This window comes from Psammomys obesus, unplaced genomic scaffold (assembly GCF_907164565.1).
Source record: "Psammomys obesus unplaced genomic scaffold, mPsaObe1.curated_primary_1811, whole genome shotgun sequence".
Classification (NCBI taxonomy): Eukaryota; Metazoa; Chordata; class Mammalia; order Rodentia; family Muridae; genus Psammomys; species Psammomys obesus.
The window spans coordinates 4,562,851-4,581,130 of record NW_026596039.1 but is presented as its reverse complement, the minus strand read 5'-3'; the positions used below and the strand labels follow the sequence as shown (position 1 = coordinate 4,581,130).

The following is an 18,280-nucleotide window of genomic DNA, read 5'->3' as shown; positions in this document are numbered from 1 at the left end:
GTGTGTGTGTGTGTGTGTGTGTGTGTGTGTGTGTGTGTGTGTGTGTGTGCATGATGACTACAGAAACCAGCATGCTATAGAGTTGCTGGGAAGGTGAATCAGAAACTGGAAAGTACTGGATTCTGTTCAGAGAAAGAGCCCAGGGCATCCCAGCCATTACTGATCTGCACTGGAATGTGTGACACACTACTTTCAGAATTCCAGGATGCTCTGTTCTGTTATCTATCAGCAAGGAACTCATTTCCAACTCTCAATCACCCAGTCAATGGAAGATACCAAGGCACAGTGAGATATGCTGTTGCTGGCAATAAGCAAGTCTTAGAGACTTACCATTGAAGATCTTGAGGTTTCAAGAAAGATTAACAAACAACCTAGGTACTGACCAGACTACAGTGAAAGAAGAAAATAATGAAGGCAGTCCAGAGCAAAATATCAGGACTTGCTTACAGGTTGAGTATAATAAACAAGATTTTGAAAATGCCCAGATCTTGAGCAGGTAGGGGCAGTGTGAAGAGAGCATTGTAGACAAAGAAGCACCACGAGGAGGATTATGGAAGCCAGGATGTGGAAGCAGGGAAGGGCAATGCACAGAACCTGCATGGCCAGTAGAAGCCTGGGCTCAGCACATGAGCCATTTGGAGAAAGTTGGCTGTAGATATCGGAGGTTCTAGAGTAAGCTAGTGTGGAACCGCAAAAGCCAGTCTGGTGTGTGATTTCAGACATGGGTTGGAGGGCATCCCTCACCCCAAGGTACAATATTACCTTCGGAGAAGCACCGTCCAAAACAAGCCTTCACACTCATAGCAGAGGTGACGCCATTGAAGGGCCTGACCCTGGGTTTGCTGAAGAAGTATTTTGGAATGCAAACATTTTCCTGCTGCATGCTGAAGGCAACTGGTCACAGTTGATGATCAGTAAGATAACAACATCCAAAGCCACCAAGGCTGCAAAATGAATAAAAGGATAGCCCAATCACGGCATAATGCGTTAGGGACTATCCCCACAAAGGAGACTGCTCCACCCTGAGATTTATGGCTGGTGTCACTCCCAGAATAAGCTGAGGCTGACAGGAGCTACAAAGAGATCTTTCTGTCACCTTTAGAGTTTGGAAAATCCCAGAATTATATGACATACCAAAATAGGGCGGTGCCATGGGAAGAGGCACACAGGGACTAGGGGCAGAGAAAGTGAAAGGCCTGAGGTTTCCCAAGATCCCAGACAGGAAGATTGGAAATCTGAGTGTCATGAATGGAAGATGAGATGATGTTTCTATGAAACGTCATGTTCCCTTCCCTCCCTAAAGCCAAAAGTACACCCAGTGAAAGAGGAGAAAGAAAAAAGGAGACACTAAATTTTACCTGAATTTAAACCAAAAATTAATGAGAAGTCTCTGTGTTTGTCACTGGAATGAAAACTGGAGTTGGAGGTAGAAGTTCATCCACAGAAAAACAAAGGTAGCCTTTCCTGCAGTTGTTGGCTTTGGAAATCCTTTCCCATTCCAGGTTTATAGAGGTTTATAGAGACTGATTAGACAACAGAGTTTGAGGTGGAGGGCAAAGGGAGACAGGTGGGAGTCAGGCCCCCAGGAAGAATGAAATGGCAAGAATGGGTGGCTCTCTGTGTTATATGTGGGGACCAAGTGCTCCCTGATGTGGAGGGAAGAATTGACATACAAGAAGGGAGAATCATCAGAAAAGTCACCGTGCGCAGGTTACTGTGCCTCAGGAGATGCCTGGGTCCTACCATCCTGCCAACACTAACTTGCATTTGCAATATTCTTTGGAACATGAAAGTGAGCACTGTAGTAAGAGCCAAGGGCTGGAGAAGAGCTGTCTGGAAGATGCTATGCACATTTCCATGAAAACCAACATCGGCTGTCTACCCAGCCATAGCAACCAGGGCCAGCTTCATACAGTGACCCCTCTTCTGCCATGGCCGAAATCCAGACACAAATTATTCAGATATTCTCAAGCCTCCTTGGCCAAGCAAAATCCCCACCTGACTTATATAGGCCATGCTGAAAGCACTGGCCCAAGACGAGGGGCCGGGGTGCCTCCGCTCTTTTTCTCTCTGGCAAATTAGCCATTGCACTTACTACAGTCTCCAACTCACTGCTCAAAAGAGTCAGACATTTGGGAACAGCGTGACCCAAAAGATTTCTTCCTTGACGTCTTTAAATGGCCACCAGGAGTCAAGCTTTGGGAGCTTTTCCCTTGTTTCTCAAATAGCAGGGGTTTTAATTTGCTTTCCCCAGAATCTCCTGGGTCATCTTTCTTTTTTATAACTTGCACCTGTTGACTTTCATGCTCACCTAAAGGAATGAGAAGACTATGGAACAAGCAGAGATGGAGGTGAAGGGAAGTAGGAGGGGGGTCTTTTTTTTTCCGGAGACCTCTGAAACTGACAGTAACTGCCGGCACTCTGGTTTCAATTAAAATGTACCAGACAACACGCTGGAGCCTAATGTAATCCTTTTCTGCTTTGTTATCCTATTAAAATGCACAAAATTTCAAAGAAAGGGAGCTGATGCTCACTCTACTTTTAATCCAGCATTACAGCTCGAACACCAAGGCCAAGAAGAATCCTAACATTGAGGTAATGCCTTCTATCTTGAGCCTTCTTAGCCGTCCTTATTCAGATCTTGTAAATGAAACATTCCCCCTTCCCTTCATAGCCTCTTTTCTCTGGCCCCACCTAGAGCTTGGTGACCAGCTCCCTTCCTGCAAACACTGAGAAATAACATGGCAGATCCTGCAGAAGACTGGAGACAACAAAAACAGCCAGGCTCCAAGCCAAGCTGTTTTCATTTTGCTCAGTTTTCTCTTTTCAAAGAAAACATGTATTTTATTTGTTTATTTTCTCACTCAGCTCCTATAAAAGGACATCTTGCTAGCCACTCACAGATACCAGCATCCCCATGCAAGGGGATTGGGTTACCGAAGGCTTCATAGAACAATTGCTAGACAAAAGGTAGTGGGTGAACTCCAAAGAAATTAAAAACCTTTATCTTGAAAAACAGCAGCTCATAATCAGGGCTTCAAAGGAAGACAAATACTCCATCAGGCTGTGAAAATCGGGATCCCCTTTTAAGAATGGCAAAGAGGCAGCACGGCTGACTTTCAGAACCCTTGGATAACAGGAAGCTTGCTGTCTGGCACAGTGGGAATGAAACCCTGAGACATCTTAGCAAGAGTGGGGGTAGGTGGTGGGGAAGGGGAGACTCTAGGGATTTCTCCCTCCCTCTTTCTTCTCAAGGGGCCCAGCATGGCTCTCCTGGTTCTCTGGTTTCTTTGGAAAGCTCTGAAGGTGGGAACCTGACTTTGGGGATTTGATAGCAACTCAGAGATACTTCCAGGAAGCCCCTCCCTAATCAAATCAGACTGAGCCCTGAGAGGCAGCAAAACTCCAGAGGGTTGTCACGAACAGAGGGTTGTCAGATGGCCAGTCTGCAACCAAGAAAGGCAGCCATTCTGAAGCCTCATCTTTGACTGGAGACTGAGCCAAGCTAGGCCGACATGTCATCTCACGTCATGTTCTGCAAGAGAGAAGGGTTTCTGAGATGAGTTTGTAGCCTATATGTGGAATCCCTCACCCTGGCCACCTTGGATGTTCTGGGCAATAAAGCCAGTTTTCAGGATGCCAGTTAGGTTCTGTGAGCATATAGCACTGGAGTCTGAGGGATCACAGAGTGATGGGAAAGCTGGTGTGGTGTGAAGGCTGTGGGCTCTGATTTTTTGTTTTTGTTTTTTTCAAGACAGGGTTTCTCTGTGTAGCTTGGCTGTGCTGGACTCACTTTGTAGACCAGGATGGCCTCAAACTCACAGACATCCGCCTGCCTCTGGCTCCCCAAGTGCTGGGATTACAGGCATGTGCCACCACGCCAGGCTGTGGGCTCTGATTTTGATCTGGATTTGGCTGTAGAACCTTGGTCAATGTGCCTAAATTCTGCACTTTTGTTTCCTTGCCGGGAAAATGGGGCCACAAGTTGTCAAGGGCAACTACAAGGTCAGAGTTCAAATAACTGTCAAGGGCAGAGTTTCCATCACTAGTGTGGAGCCTTGCTCATAGTAAACACTCTTAAAGGACGCCTTCATATTTTCAGAGGACACAGCTCTGCCATCAGATTTACTCAGAAATTATCCGTTAGCTAAGAAAAGTTGGATGACCCAAGCTCTCTGTCTTTTTTAATGTTTTTATATGGTGAAAACAGTGGGTCTCCTTTCTAGCCTGTTTAATAATTGAAGGAGATTGCAAGTGGTTTGGAGAGTGAGATGCTTGAGCGCGTATTATGGGACATGATGAAGTACCTCAACCATAATGTGTTTCAATACATTACAAAATTTCTCAAATGCTTCTTCCATCGGGTGTCCTTTTCTTCCTTAATTTTCTCCAGCTGTCCTTCCCAGAATCTGATAGGCCTAGATGAAAGATGTCACAGGTCAGGGTAAGGAGAAGTGACACGCTCTCTGCTTCATAGTGCCTAGCAGTGCAGATATGAGGGGTCGGTCACTGGGAAGACCATGCGGGCCAGTCTATGCCTGCTAAAGGAGGAGCTGCTATTTGCAATGAAGAATGCCCGGGGGAGGGCTCCATCTGATAGCACAGTGCCCTGCGCATGGAAAATGCACCGTAGAGATTTGCCTATCAGCATCAAAGAGGACGTACGACGTCACCTGCTGAGATCATGCATCGGTCTGATTTTCCTCTGTGCCCATGTAGCATAGTTACCCCTCACCCACCTACAAACCACTGTTCCAAGAGAGGAGAACATGTCTCAGGTGCAGGGAGATGCGCTGTTACTTGGACCTCAGTGATGGTTTTCAGGGCTGGGAGCTAAGTCTGCCGGAATCTAATAAGCGATTCTCAGCCAGGCAGAAAGGAAGGAGGGGCAGGTGGGTGAGTGGGATTCAGGTCTCTTCACAGCAGTACGTCTTAATGGTGTCTGCTCCCCCTTCATGGTTCCAGAGACAAAGACAATCATGCGTTTGCACCTGGGAGCTAGTATTTGTATTTGTGAGTGACGCAGGACTTAAGAGTTTCACCAGCCAGGGATTTTCGAGGGGAGTCTGAGCCTCTTTCAGCAAATGCGTGCTGATTGCCGAAGCACAGCTGAGGGCCAGGCTCAGAGTGTCGGGAGGAAACCCCAGTTTTAAAGCCATCTGTCTAGGTGGCTTGCATACGGTCTGGGGTGTTCAGGAGGAGACAGAGGCAGTGACTACAGGACTTCCTGGCCCCTCTCTCAGGTGCTGAGGCGACTACCGGCGGCCAGTTCCTTGCAGCCTGGAGCGGATCCATCCCAAGCCCCTGCTGATGAATGGCTGTGTGCTGTGGAAGGCATTAGACTTCCAGGGGGATGACTGATGGCAGTGCTAAACAGAATGGCCTCACTCTCTGAATGTGCCCCTCCCCCTCCCTACCCCATCTGTTTCTCAACTCTCACTCCGCCAGCAATCTATCCCCATTCCCCGCTTCTACTTTCTAATAACTTCCTAAAGGCAAGGCTGGTATACAGGCCTCACTCTGAAGAGGAGGAAGAGGCTGCCTAGCCAGGAGCTGGCCTGCTGGAGCCAACTGCCATGATTAACAGGTTGGCTGTGAAGGTGGAGAAGCTGGGAAAGAAAGAGTGGAGCTGTCGGTGGCTTGTGGCCTCTAGGAGCGTCCTGTTAAGACCTCAGCTCCCTCTGAAAATTTATCCAGAGCAAATCAGAGTCAAAGTCATCCCAGCACAGGCCACGTGTTCCCTTCTTCCCCTCCCATCAGCGCCCTGCCACCTTCAGAAAGTCCGGACCACCTGCCTGGAGCCCTCACCGAGAGTTGCCCAGTTTACAGTTAGCACACACAGCATGTGATGGGGATCGTGGCTTAGATCTGGAGCTGTGCATCATACTGTAGGCCTCTGCACCTGCGCCGCCTATCTTTTCCCTTCTTGATCATTTGTTTTTCTTCACTCTGTGTGTCGGCCTATGTGCTATGCATGGATGTTTGTGTGTGTGTGTTGTGTGTGTGTGTGTGTGTGTGTGTGTGTGTGCTCACATGAGAGTAGGTGCATGAGTGTCTGCACATGTGTGTATGTGGAGGCCCCAGAGCTAACCTAGACCCTCTCTTGATCATTTTTCTACTTTTTCCTTCTTACGGCTGTGTCTCAGTCAAACCTCAAGCTCACCCATACTGCTAGTCTGGCTAGGCAGCGTGGTCCTCCCAGGGCTGGAATCACAGGCAAGCAGCCACACACCCAGGGCGCTGACGTAGGGTTCTCAGGATCTGGACTCCTGCCCTCCTGCTCTCGAGGCGGGAGTGTCAACTGCTCAGCCACCTCCTCAGTCCCTCTGGTCATTTTTCTTTTCCTACAGCACCTCTTATGGACTGTATCCCATGATTATGGGATAGAGTTCCACAAGGCCTGGTTCTTCCCGATGAACTTAGTCTAATGGGAAATAGACACATAAACTTAACCACCATGATTACTGTGTGCGCACAAACGGAATGATGCACAGCGCGTTACTATGAGGTATATAAGCAGTAGGACCCGACAGATGAAGTGGCCAGAGTTCAGTGACCAAAGTATGGTAGGCAGGTGTGTGTGCATGTGCGTGTGCGCGTGCGTGTGTGTGTGTGTGTGTGTGTGTGTGTGTGTGTGTGTGAGAGAGAGAGAGAGAGAGAGAAAGAGAGAGAGAGAGCGCGCGCGACATGGTGGTCTCCCACACAGATAGTGGACTAATTATTTTTGCACCACTATTAGCAGATAACCTGACAGACACATTTGTGGAAAGGAAGATTTTAATTTGACTTTTGGTTTCCAAGGGATTTTTTTACTCACTGTGGAGGGAAGGCAAAGGCACAGTTCATCCCACCGAAGCTTTAAAGGAGCGGTTCTCAACCTTCCTAACGCTGTGACCCTTTAACACAGTTTCTCGTGCTGTGGTGACCCTCACCCCAACCATAAAATTATTTTTGTCACTACCTCATAACTGTGATTTTGCTACTGTTATGAATCATAATGTAAATATTTTAAGAGATAGAGCCTGTCAAATGGGTCAGGACCCACAGGTTCGGAACCGCTGCTTTCCAGTGTTTGAAGTAGCGCACATTCACATGGCAGCCAACCAGGAAGCGCCAAGAGGCTGGTCAGAACCAGAGGGGCCTCACCTGCTAATGACCCATTTCTGCCGGCTGAGCCCCACAGCCCAAAGGTTCCACAACCTTTTGCAAATGATGCCCCCAGCTGGAGACCAACTGCTCCAATACACGAGCCTGTGGGTAATTTTTCAGACCCAAGGAGTAGCGCACTGATAGGAGCCTGGAAATGCAAACAGTTCTGTATTGCCGGCAGTGCTCTCACAGGTTTTACATTTCGAAAAGATCTGAAGTTGATGCAGTACTCCAGGCAAGGCTTGGGGAACACTTAGAGCAGGAAGATGGCAGGATGGGTAGAAAGAAGGAGATTAAGATAAAGCCAGCAGGACTTGGTAATAAATAACCAGTGCTTGGAGGAGAGGCAAGAAACCCAGAGCAAGCCCAGGGGACTGGCGAGGTTGAAAGAGAGCATCAAGCAGTGGCTTTATAGAGAGGCAAGAAGGGAAGCGAGATTGGCAGTGGCCCGTGATAAGAGAGACTGTGTGAGATCAAGCCTCGGCAAGTTCCCGGAGCTGAAAAGGAAAACGTGGAGAGTGACTTCAGAGGAGCAAGACAGCATCACGTGCCAGGAGCGCTGGTTAACTAGGACTAGCAGAAGCAAGTGCAGATTGGTAAATTCATTTTCTTCTTCAGGTGTAGTGTCCAGGGCCTAAAGGCTTCTCAGGTGTTCAAGATTATGTTTGAAGTCTGAAAAAAAATATATTGGCTTCCCAATGCACAAAGAAAACTTGCAAAATTAAATTAAGACATGTTTAATTAAATATCTCCGAAATGGAACATTGTTCCAACTTCATTAATTTTTAAATTTAATATTCATAAGAACTGTATCACATTTAGACACAATTTTGGGGTTAGATTTTTCTCATTTTGCAAACATTTCCTTATAAGCAGTGATGGCTGAGAGATCACAGCCAATTTTAAATTAACTATTTCTTTCTGCCCCATAAAAACAGAAGAAAAGAAATTAGATACATTTAATTGTAAGATGTTGGGGGCATTTTCTTCTACCTGTTTTTGTGTGGGACAGAGTCTCCAAATGCATGTGTTTTAGAGCTTCTTAAAATAATGCTGATGTAGACCACTCTTTTCAGCAGTTTCACAATGATAGAGAAGGGGGGGGTGGACATTGAGTGGACAGAATTGGAGCAGTCAGGAGTCTGGGAAAGGAAAGACATGAACAGAAAAGAGCCAGTGGGGAGGGAAAGATGGAAAGGTTCAGGAGGTGACTGACAGGGAGGTGCCCAACTCTCTGCATCCAGGGTACAGGTGACAGAATGAGAACCATAGGGGAGAAACATTCCTTCCAGAAACAGGAGGGCAGAGCTCTCCTGGGAGGCCCCAATCTTTTTCTTGATCCCAGATAGGTCCATCTTCAAGTGATGGAGGTACCTTGGAGTGTCCCAACATCAGCCTAGCACTCCTGGGCAGGTGGCCATCCTTGCTATCCCTAAAGTCACTTTTCTTCCCTGGGCTGGCTGGAGAACCTAGTGCTCTGAGGATTCATGAGCTGTGGCAATGCCCTGCCTCTCACCACTCTGTATTCATGAGCTGGAGCGCCAGCCTGCAAACCCCAGCCAGACCCTCGGACATGCTCATTCTTTCTTCAGAGGCCCCTTTCGTCCCATTCCTCCATCCACGTGGATCCTGATATTTCTATAGCTAAATGCCTTCTGTCCCTGGTGGCCTAGGTGGAAGAGGCTGGTGTTTAAATGGACCCAACCTATTTTCCTTCTCTATTTTTAAGATCCTCTGTTTTGGATTAATCAAGATAGAGGCCCCTGCACTGATGGGTGCAGATGTGGAACTGCTGACCATGTGAATCTGCAGATCAGAGTGCATGGTCCACTCGAGGTATAGGTATGTGAGGCCTCGGGCCTACTGGAAGTGGACCATCAGAGGCAACACCACTATTCTGTGTTGTATGAAACCAAAACAGACAGACACCCACCTGGGTCTTTGTGGTGGGAAACCTGAGGCATTTGAAATGGACAGGTAGGGATATTCTGCTTTCCAAGCTATGGAGATAGCATCCAATTCCTGTTCCTTTCTGTGGAGCATTTTACGTGATGCAAAACCACAACACAGCCCCATGCCCCATGACAACCTAACTAGAGATCAGACGTGAAATCAAAGAGCACAAGACATAAGCCTCCTGATCACCATTTTCCTAGATGAAAGAATCTTTTGGATCTGTGATTAAGGACCCCATTCAATCAAACATCTCATGTGTTTCTTACATTTCTCTAAGTCTGGTTTCCCCACAGCCAAAGAAAGCATCCAATTATGCAGCTAAACTCATCAGTGCTCCATATGAAAGGCCATACTCACTCTACAAATGTGCATCAAGATATCTTCAGATATCTTCCTAGGCAGTGAGGTATGGCCCAACTTTAAAGAACTAAAAAAAGGCATAAATGCCTTCAAAAATAACAATTTCAAACTAGCTGTAGGCCTGGCTAGCTGGGGGAAAAAAATCACCTGGTAAGTTTGTGTCAAACACAAGAGTTTTGGAGCCAGTGCGATGGTATAGCAGGTTAGGATGCCTGCTGTCAATCCTCACCCTGTTTGATTCCCAGAACCTACATGGTAGAAGAGAGAGGGCTTACTCCAGAAGGTTGTCCTCTGACTTCCATGTGTGCTCTGTGGCACGTATGTGTGGATGTAAGAGTGCACACACTGACACACAAATAAACAGATGTTAAGAAATAATAATAAAATACAGAGTCCATCGTCAGGAATGATTCAGTAGGTCTTGGGGAAGGACTGGAGAGCTCTAACTTTTCCAGGAGTTTCTGATAACAGCCAAGTTTGGGATAGACTAGTCCAGCGGGGGTAAAAAGTCTTACTTTCCAAATAAGTTTAATAAGAATTTAGTTCCCTCTCTGAAATATTCAGATCTAGGATTATTTTGGGGCTTGGGGATTTGGAATTTTGGAATTCTGACTTGCTTGGCATTCCCTGACTTGAAAATCTAACATTTAAAGCTCTTTGAAATCTAAAATTATTTTAGCGTGGTGCATGTGCTCAGAAGCTTTGGGTTTCAGAGTTTCAGTTTAAGGATGGCCCACTAGTGGTACTCTAGCTCTGGGGAGTGGGGTTCTTTCCTTATCCTTAGGTCCCGAAACACATGCTTAAGAACAGCTTCTTAGACTCGTTATGGTTTGAGGTATTTTTTTGTCACTATGAGCCGAATCAGATTGGCCCTGAGACCCTCCCTTAAGACAATCCCCAGCCTCCAGCCCACTACCATTTTATGGGTTCCCCAGCCCCCTTCATTTTCAGCTAGATTTCACTGCCCCAGTTAACCGCAACCACGCTGCTTCTCTTTCCAATGAGAAATTAACTCTCTTCAAGGAATGAGTCTGGGAGACCATCTCCAAGATTGATTCTGGTTGTTGGAGTGGCTTTGAATTGTGGTGTATCTTCCCACTCTCTCAAAGTAACTGTTACTTCTCATGACTTTTCTCTAGGCCTGGGAATGGAGAATATTGGTGGAATCTTTGTGGTTCTTATTTGCGGCTTAATAGTGGCCATTTTTATGGCTATGCTGGAGTTTTTATGGACTCTCAGACACTCAGAAGCATCAGAGGTAAGATTCCAAAGTCTTCCGAAGGCTTCCAATGGCATACCCCCCACACACACAGCAGTGTCAAACTCCAGGGCTTCTGCATGCCTTTCAGACAGGACCCGTGGAATGCTCCCAGAGGGTACACAGGACAGCACAGTGGGAAAAATTTCAGTCTCCAGAGTAAAAGATCCTAGTACACACTGTCATGTATCGATTGTGCAACCACAAAAAGAGATCCAAATTCTCCTTTGACACAGCCATCGAATTAATAATGAGAGGAAAAATGTTGTATAAACAACAGACCTTACTATAATGCTGGGGGCATGTGTGGAAGTACCCAGGTTACTCATGTGAAATATGACCTCGGAGCTTCCATTTTGACTGTGTTGTTACTGTACAGGTGAAAATCCTCAGAGATATTCCAACTCAGAGGGACCAAGAAGTTCATCTTCAGTCTTAGGGCTTTGAATAAGTTTAGGTCTCCAGCTGTGGCTTAGAGGCCGGGTTAATACCTACTTTGCACCTACGGAAAGTGTGGGAAGGAATGTTTTATCCCATTGGTCCTCCAAAATCCTCCCTGGGAAGATGCACTAATCCTTACATGTCAACTGCACTTTGAGACTCCCCTCACCCCCACCCCCATTACATTAGCCTTTCGGTTCTGCTGTGGCTCTTCCTTAAGCCCCCTTCTTTAACTGTTGCTGGGGAAATAGCTCCTGAACGTCCAGGCGACACACCCAAAGCCTAAGCAGTGCCACCTCATAGGGGACCTCGCCACAACATCACTGGCCTACCAGTCGTTTGGTTGTCTGTGCTCATCTTTCTCCCACACTGTCCCCCACTCTCCTGTCCCCTGCTCCTGCAGGAAGAGAGCTTGATTTTATTTCCCTCCTCCCCCAAGAAATGAAGGGTAGCCAGCCAGTCCCTGTCTAAACCCCCACCTAAAAAATGTACTCCTCCGCTGCAGCAGGGGGCGCTACCTTTACAGTGCCTCTGCGTGATCTCACCACTCCTCATCTGCTCTCGCCCCTGTTATTCTCACCCTGTCTCCCAAATCCACGACTGTGCCCTAGTTGTTCCTTCTAAAGAGTAGTGATGTCACTATCAGCGTGCCTTATACCATCCTTCTCCTGACCTAAGGACATTTGTAACAGTATTCCTTTCCATTTCCTTGCCTCCCTCTCAGCCCTTAGCCCCATTCCAGCCTGGCTTCTCTCCACCCCTGCCAGGAAGGGCCTTTGCCCATTGCCTGAGCCCTTCCGCACACAGTAAACCAAAGGGAACACATCATTCCCAGACTCCCTTGTCCTTTTCCTTGTTCGACGTCAGGTCTCTTGGGTCCCCTGATACACCTATTTCCAGTTCTAGCCCCTTCTCCCTTTGCTCATCCCTTAACTGCTGCGAAACGTTTCTATGCTCCATGTGAGCCCGGTCGGTGAGTTTTTCATTCCCCACGAGGCCTTCCCCATTTCTTCCCCTGTCTTTTACCCTGGACCAGCGGAGTCAACCGTCAGCCACTCTAGCACCACTGTAACAAAGTGCTTGCGTGCCGTGTTGCAGTAACTAGAGACGTGGAGCTGCTTGGATGTAAGGACTGCTTGTTATCCCTGGTCACGGCAAATCACAGTGCTTGACCCACAGTGGACGGAAAGTGCCTGCTGTTACAATATTCTTGTCACATGTAATGGATTAAGCAGGTGGCGGCGGGGAGTGGGGGCGTTGCCATAGTAATTATTAGAATCGCAGAGGTTTAGTGATTTGCCAAGAGTCTCTCCAGTCATTGACATGATGGGTCTAGAATCAGGTCTGAGAGCCTCTTAGGCCTTATTCTCTGAGCTGATATCTGCTTGGGCTGTTTCTCCCAAGAGCTCAGGCAGGATCTGGATTTACATTGAAATTCAATGACTCTCAGGCACTCTGATAGCTGTATTGGCTGTGTGGCTGTGTACAATATCCGTCCTATAGATAGAACAAGAGAAGGAGGCTTCTGCCATCACAGTCCCGGAGTGCTGTTGTGACCTCAGAGATGAGAACTCAACCAAGCATGCTTGGGGTTTGGAGTTAGACCAGCTTAAGCTTTAATTCTCAAAAGGGATACTCATTAGTCAGTTCTTAACAAAAGATGTAGTGTTTCCTGAGTTTCTACCTACGCATCTGCAAAGTGGATATAATATTAGCGATGATAACAATAGCAACACAAGTTTATCATTCTCTATCCACAGATCCCCCAAACCTAGAATGTTCCAAGCCCTTTGTACATTTGATACAAATGTACTCCTCCACAAAGTCTGATTCATGGGCACCGGCTTCATTGCATCCATTGTGAACACACAAACATTCTGCTGTACAAGTAGCAAGTGCCTCTCTAAAATGCCTTTCTAAAATCCGGAACAGTCTGAGTTTTGAAGCACAGCTGGAGCTGAGCATTTCGCGTTAGGAGACTGTGTCTCCTAACCCAGGTGTCTCTTTCAGAGGGTTTCAGGTGCATCATCTCCAGGCATTGGCAGCTTCACTCAGGACAACTGTAAGGAAGTCAAGGCTGTGCCGCCTTTTGGTGCTGGTTGGTGGAAATGAAAAAGAGTATAGGGAAGAAGAGGCAGGATAGGGAAGAGGCTGTTTCCTTGCACTGTGTTTCCAGAATGTTCCATGACAGCTCAGACAACTCAGTTGGGCATGATGGCTGAAAAACATGGGAATCTTTGGGTCAGAGACAAAATGTTCATGAACAAATGATGACTTTTTCAAATACCAGGGAGACGAATGTAGGAGAGAGTGTGTTTTAAGTAGGTTTCAAGATCCAGGTTTACCTGAGGTCATCATCGGATGAAATTCCCAGGGATAGGAGCTAAAGAGAGGAGGAAGAGGCAGCGCCAGTGGAAATGTGTCACAACCCTGTCTTTCCCAAGATGCTGAGCCTGCTCTTTGGAGGTGGTCAAAAATCGGGCGTCATCTGGGCGTTTGAGCCTTAAACAGGGGGGAGTGAGGCCATCATTTAACTTCACACTTGAGAATATAGGCTGTCCCACTACTCCGTGCCTACAGACACGAGGAGACTCATGAGGCTGGCTCTGAGTGGCTCTCTGTGACCTCCTTGGTCTCCCCCAGGTGTCCGTGTGTCAGGAGATGGTGACGGAGCTGCGCAGTATCATCCTGTGCCAGGACAATATCCACCCCCGGCGGCGGCGCTCCGGAGGCCTGCCACCCCAGCCCCCGGTCCTGGAGGAGCAGCGTCGGCCCCGGGGCACGGCAACGCTCAGTAATGGCAAGCTGTGTGGCGCCGGGGAGCCCGACCAGCTGGCGCAGAGACTGGCGCAGGAGGCCGCCCTGGTGGCCCGCGGCTGCACGCACATCCGCGTGTGCCCGGAGTGCCGCCGCTTCCAGGGCCTGCGGGCGCGACCGTCGCCGGCGCGCAGCGAGGAGAGCCTGGAGTGGGACAAGACCACCAACAGCAGCGAGCCGGAGTAGTGGTGGCGAAGGACCGCGGAGCCAGGCGGGGAGGCGGGAGGGCTGACCTCACAGCACCGTTCTCTCCGGATTCAAGATTCAATCACTTTACAAAGCGATCAGAGCCTGACGCCCCAGCAGGAGCTGGATCCCCCCGCCCCCGTGGGAGAGTGGGTCTATCCGAGACGCTGCACCCACGTGGCAGAGATGCTGTCGCTCGTGGGCACAAGGACCCATCTCCTCCCAGAGGGCCTTTCCCTCACACCCAAATAACATGGAGTCTGGGTAACGCCCCCCCCCCCCCAGGAGAGAAGTTTAGGAAACGATGGCATCATCAGTTGGGTTCCCCCCTAGGAAGGGGCTATTGTACCATGGGTCTAGTTCTTACCGGAAAAAGAAATTAAACTCAACAGGGAAGTTGTTCTTTTCTGAATTTGTATATTTTTGTTAATGTACTTCTCTTTCCTGTTTTTCTTTTGTGTCTTCTGGCTTCTGTTCTGTCTTATGCTTTGGGAAGGGGAGTGTGGGGTTGGAGGATGGAAGCCTGACCCCTGCTTCTTTTTTTTCCCCCCCGGCTTAGTTCATTTCTTCTTATTTTATTATTAGGTTTTTTTTTTTTTTTTTTTTTCGGCTTTGGAGGTACTGGTGCACAGGGTTTGAGGTGCTGACCCTGCTCCCCTCCTGTGGTGTTTGGTGGTCTCCCTGTGTGTAGAGGGCCTTGGGTGAAAGCCCATCAAACCAACATTTTAAATACCAAAAAAGAGAAAGAAGGAAGGAAGGAAGGAAGGAAGGAAGGAAGGAAAGAAAGAAAGAAAGAAAGAAAGAAAGAAAGAAAGAAAGAAAGAAAGAAAGAAAGAAAGAAAGAAAGAAAGAAAAAGAAAACCAGTCTGTAGTCTACCTGGAGATACCTTAAAATGCCTGGGGCTTCAAGGGTTAATCTGTCTTTTCTCTTTCTTCCCCCATTTTCATCTCTGAGAATAGAAGGAAGACTGAATGAGTAAAGCATGCTGGGAACTGTGTAAGGAGTAGGGAGGGTGTGTGTGTGTGTGTGTGTGTGTGTGTGTGTGTGTGATTTTCCCACACTGTGGTCCTGGCTTCCATTGCAAGGTACTACTCAGAGAGGAGAGAGGGCAGGGCCACCCCACCAGTACAACCACATCTCTCTTTAGCTGAACTCAGTAGCCCTCTGAGAAGTGTAAGTGTTCCCCTAAGGTTCTTAACAGACTGGGTGATAGATTTTTTTTTTTTTTTTTTTTGGTACCAGAAGTGAAACCTGGGTGCAACTGCACGTGTTATGTGTGAGTGTGAGTGTGTGTGTGTTTGTACTTCCACACGTGTGTGTACCCAAGCATACCCGCCTGTGTCTATGAAACAGAAAGACCTTAAGTGGCCAGCAATAGGCCTAGCTCCTAGGAGAGAATGGAATTTCTTAACCCATCACTGGCTGGTAAACCAGGAACCAGATCTCACTGTGGGCAGTCACATTCCTTGTGTGACTGAGGATGAAGTATCTCACTGGTCTGCTACAGACTGGGAGTAAGCAATAGGTGTCCAGGGACTGCTCTGCCTGTAGAAGGTTTGCAAGGTCTGATGGGAGTGCCCTCCTAACGGGTGGGCCCAGGTTCCTGAGGGAGCAGCTTGGCCTCCATCTGGTGTCATCACTCCAAAATTCCAGGAAGAGTTGATGGAAAACAAATTCTATGCAATTTCTGATTGTAACTCAGAAAATTCCGGGAGAGATGAACGGCCACCACCAACTCCACCTCCTCCGCCACCACCTTGAGTTGAGCTGATTTCACATGGCTCCTGTTCCGAATGTACTAGAATAAAGACATTTTTCTGAAGATGACAAGCCGGATTCCCTGGTTCTGCCTTTCGCATAGGTTGGCACCTTCCCTGTGCTGGGACAAGTTGTTAGAGCTGCCGCCCTGGGGCCAAGCTGTAACCCTGATTCTCCTCGATCCAGTTAAGAGATGCCCTGCCAGTCCTAACTCACCCCTTGCGGGTGACTTGGAATTCTTTTTCACTTTTCTCTTTAACCGTCTAGTGGCAGCAAGCTGTGTGGGACCCTTAAGGTCTTGGTTTTGCCATTCCTTGTGGGGAAATTCAGATTCAGTGGGAAGGACACGTGAAGGCCAAGTGCCAGCAGCCCCCCCCCCCCCCGTGGTGTCCCAACTGCTCCAATCCCCAACCCTTTCCCATGCTTCTGACTCCGGGATCCCTCCTGTCAGATCACATCTGAGGCAGGAAGGCTCGTTTTTTAAAACTCATTTTTATGAGCAGGATATCTTGATCAATAGGAAACCTTTTTTTTAATGGATTAGTGGAGCAAATGTCCCACACATCCTTTGTGATGTCTGTTTCCCTCCCTGCGTGGAGTAACGAGGATACTGACGGCACTGGGCAGCTTTCCTTAACTCCTGGGACCATCGCTGCACCTTCCTGCGGTCGCCGCGTGAGTCTGCTATCAGCCGTTTCTGGCCCTTGGTTTGTCTCCACGTTTGATCCATTGGTCACTGGCTTTCTTTTCCCATCCTGTGTTTTCTATCTGACTCTGTGTACTGTATAAAGCAGTTTTTCTCTTGTCTGTTTATCTTTCTTCGACTGGAATATTTACAATAAAACAAACCCTGAAATGTTAGTGATGGGTGAGAGCTGTTTGAGTTGGGAAAGTGTGATCTCTGGGCCCACTCCCCAGGTATAAGATTCTAAAAGAGAATAAAACCAGGGACCCACTTTGTATCTTACCCTCCACCTGCCTCTGCCCTGCCTCTCTTTCTCCCTTGTTTCTTCTCCCTTGTCTTCTCCTCCCCCTCCATCTCTCTACTTTCATCTTCACTTCCCAGCCCTTCACTCTTTGTTCAGATCCCAGCGAAGTCTAGGTGGCTTCTTTCAATGTTCAGTTCTGGGAGCCCGAGCCAACTCCCCCCTCCACACATACACCCCTCAAAACGGATATGCATGTTAATGGAGTTCAGGTTTGTGGGGGTTTTTGTCTTCCTAAATGCACTTTCACAGAATAGTCATCTACTGATACCCAGGGTAACTCTAGCCAGATATCACCGCAGATTCCACTGGGAGCCTGAAGATTACATCAATTAAAATATAATACTTTGCTTTATTTCTTTTAATTGCTCTGCAGGGCCCCAACCGTCACAAGATCTGCACTTCAGAACCCTGGCGGGGTGTAAGTTGAGCATGTAGAAGTTGGAAAATCTTTTGGTTTCCTCTATTCCAGTGCTCATGCGAGAATATTCATGCTGGGAACTTGCCAAGCGGCCCTCTTATTGGTTAGGTGAGACCGAAATATCATGCTAAGCAATCCATCTGGGACCACTCTGTGAAAGTTCATTAGTTTGGGATTCCAAGGAGTTTAATTTTCTCTTGGAATCCCGTGTTGGTATACAGGGCCAGGGTGGAGCTGAAGTACAGTTTGAGAGAACGGTCTTCAGCCCTCCCATCTGCCCGGTGTTCACAGCAAGGCAAAGTAGTCTGGGAATGATAAGAAAGGTCTGATTCCCTGGCTAGCTGTCAGCTCTCGGGTTATAACAATGAGGCCTGTTTGGAGAATGCACAGGAGGCATCCTTTCAGAAAGACGTGCCTGAAAGCTGGGGGTTTTCCTGTAAGGCCTGCTCATGAGAAAAATGAAATCTTAAGTGGCTTTCACCTTTGAATAATTCTCCTGCTTTTCAGGAAAGGAGGACCCCCCCCCCCCAAACACACACACACACACACACACCAGACTTGACCAGAACCAAACTGAGAACATCCTCAGGGGCAGGAAACTTGCGGGGGGAGGGTCCTCTGATGTGCCTCTGGTGATGGCATGCTTTCAAAAGAGGGGAAATTCCCGAGGTGTGGAGGTTAGAACTGGATGGCCAACAACTTCACTATCATTTAAGAGCAAGGGGAGAGGTGTCCTGGTATTGTTGTTAAAACCTAATCAGTCACATCTTATTGGCATTTCCAAAGCCAATGAATAAGTATAATAACACAGGCATTGCCAGGAGGCAAACAACAGAATTTCTGCTAGGAGAGGAAAGAAAGAAGTCCATGAGAGTGACAAAATGGAAAACAACCTCTAACCAGAAATGGCAGGAAAGGCCCCAAGAGAGGGCATAAAGAAACTGAGC

The 18,280-nt window shown here is 47.9% G+C and overlaps 1 protein-coding gene across 1 annotated transcript in view; it reads left to right on the top strand.

Annotated features, from left to right (window-relative positions):
• Window positions 1–16,773, top strand: part of Grik4 (glutamate ionotropic receptor kainate type subunit 4) — a 284,790-nt gene extending 268,017 nt beyond the window's left edge. The window contains exons 17-18 of the mRNA XM_055622027.1: window positions 10,605–10,723; window positions 13,808–16,773. Of these exons, the coding sequence (XP_055478002.1) occupies window positions 10,605–10,723; window positions 13,808–14,167 (479 nt within the window). The 3' untranslated portion in view covers window positions 14,168–16,773. The remainder of the gene's footprint in view (window positions 1–10,604; window positions 10,724–13,807) is intronic.
• The last annotated feature ends 1,507 nt before the right edge of the window (window positions 16,774–18,280 follow it).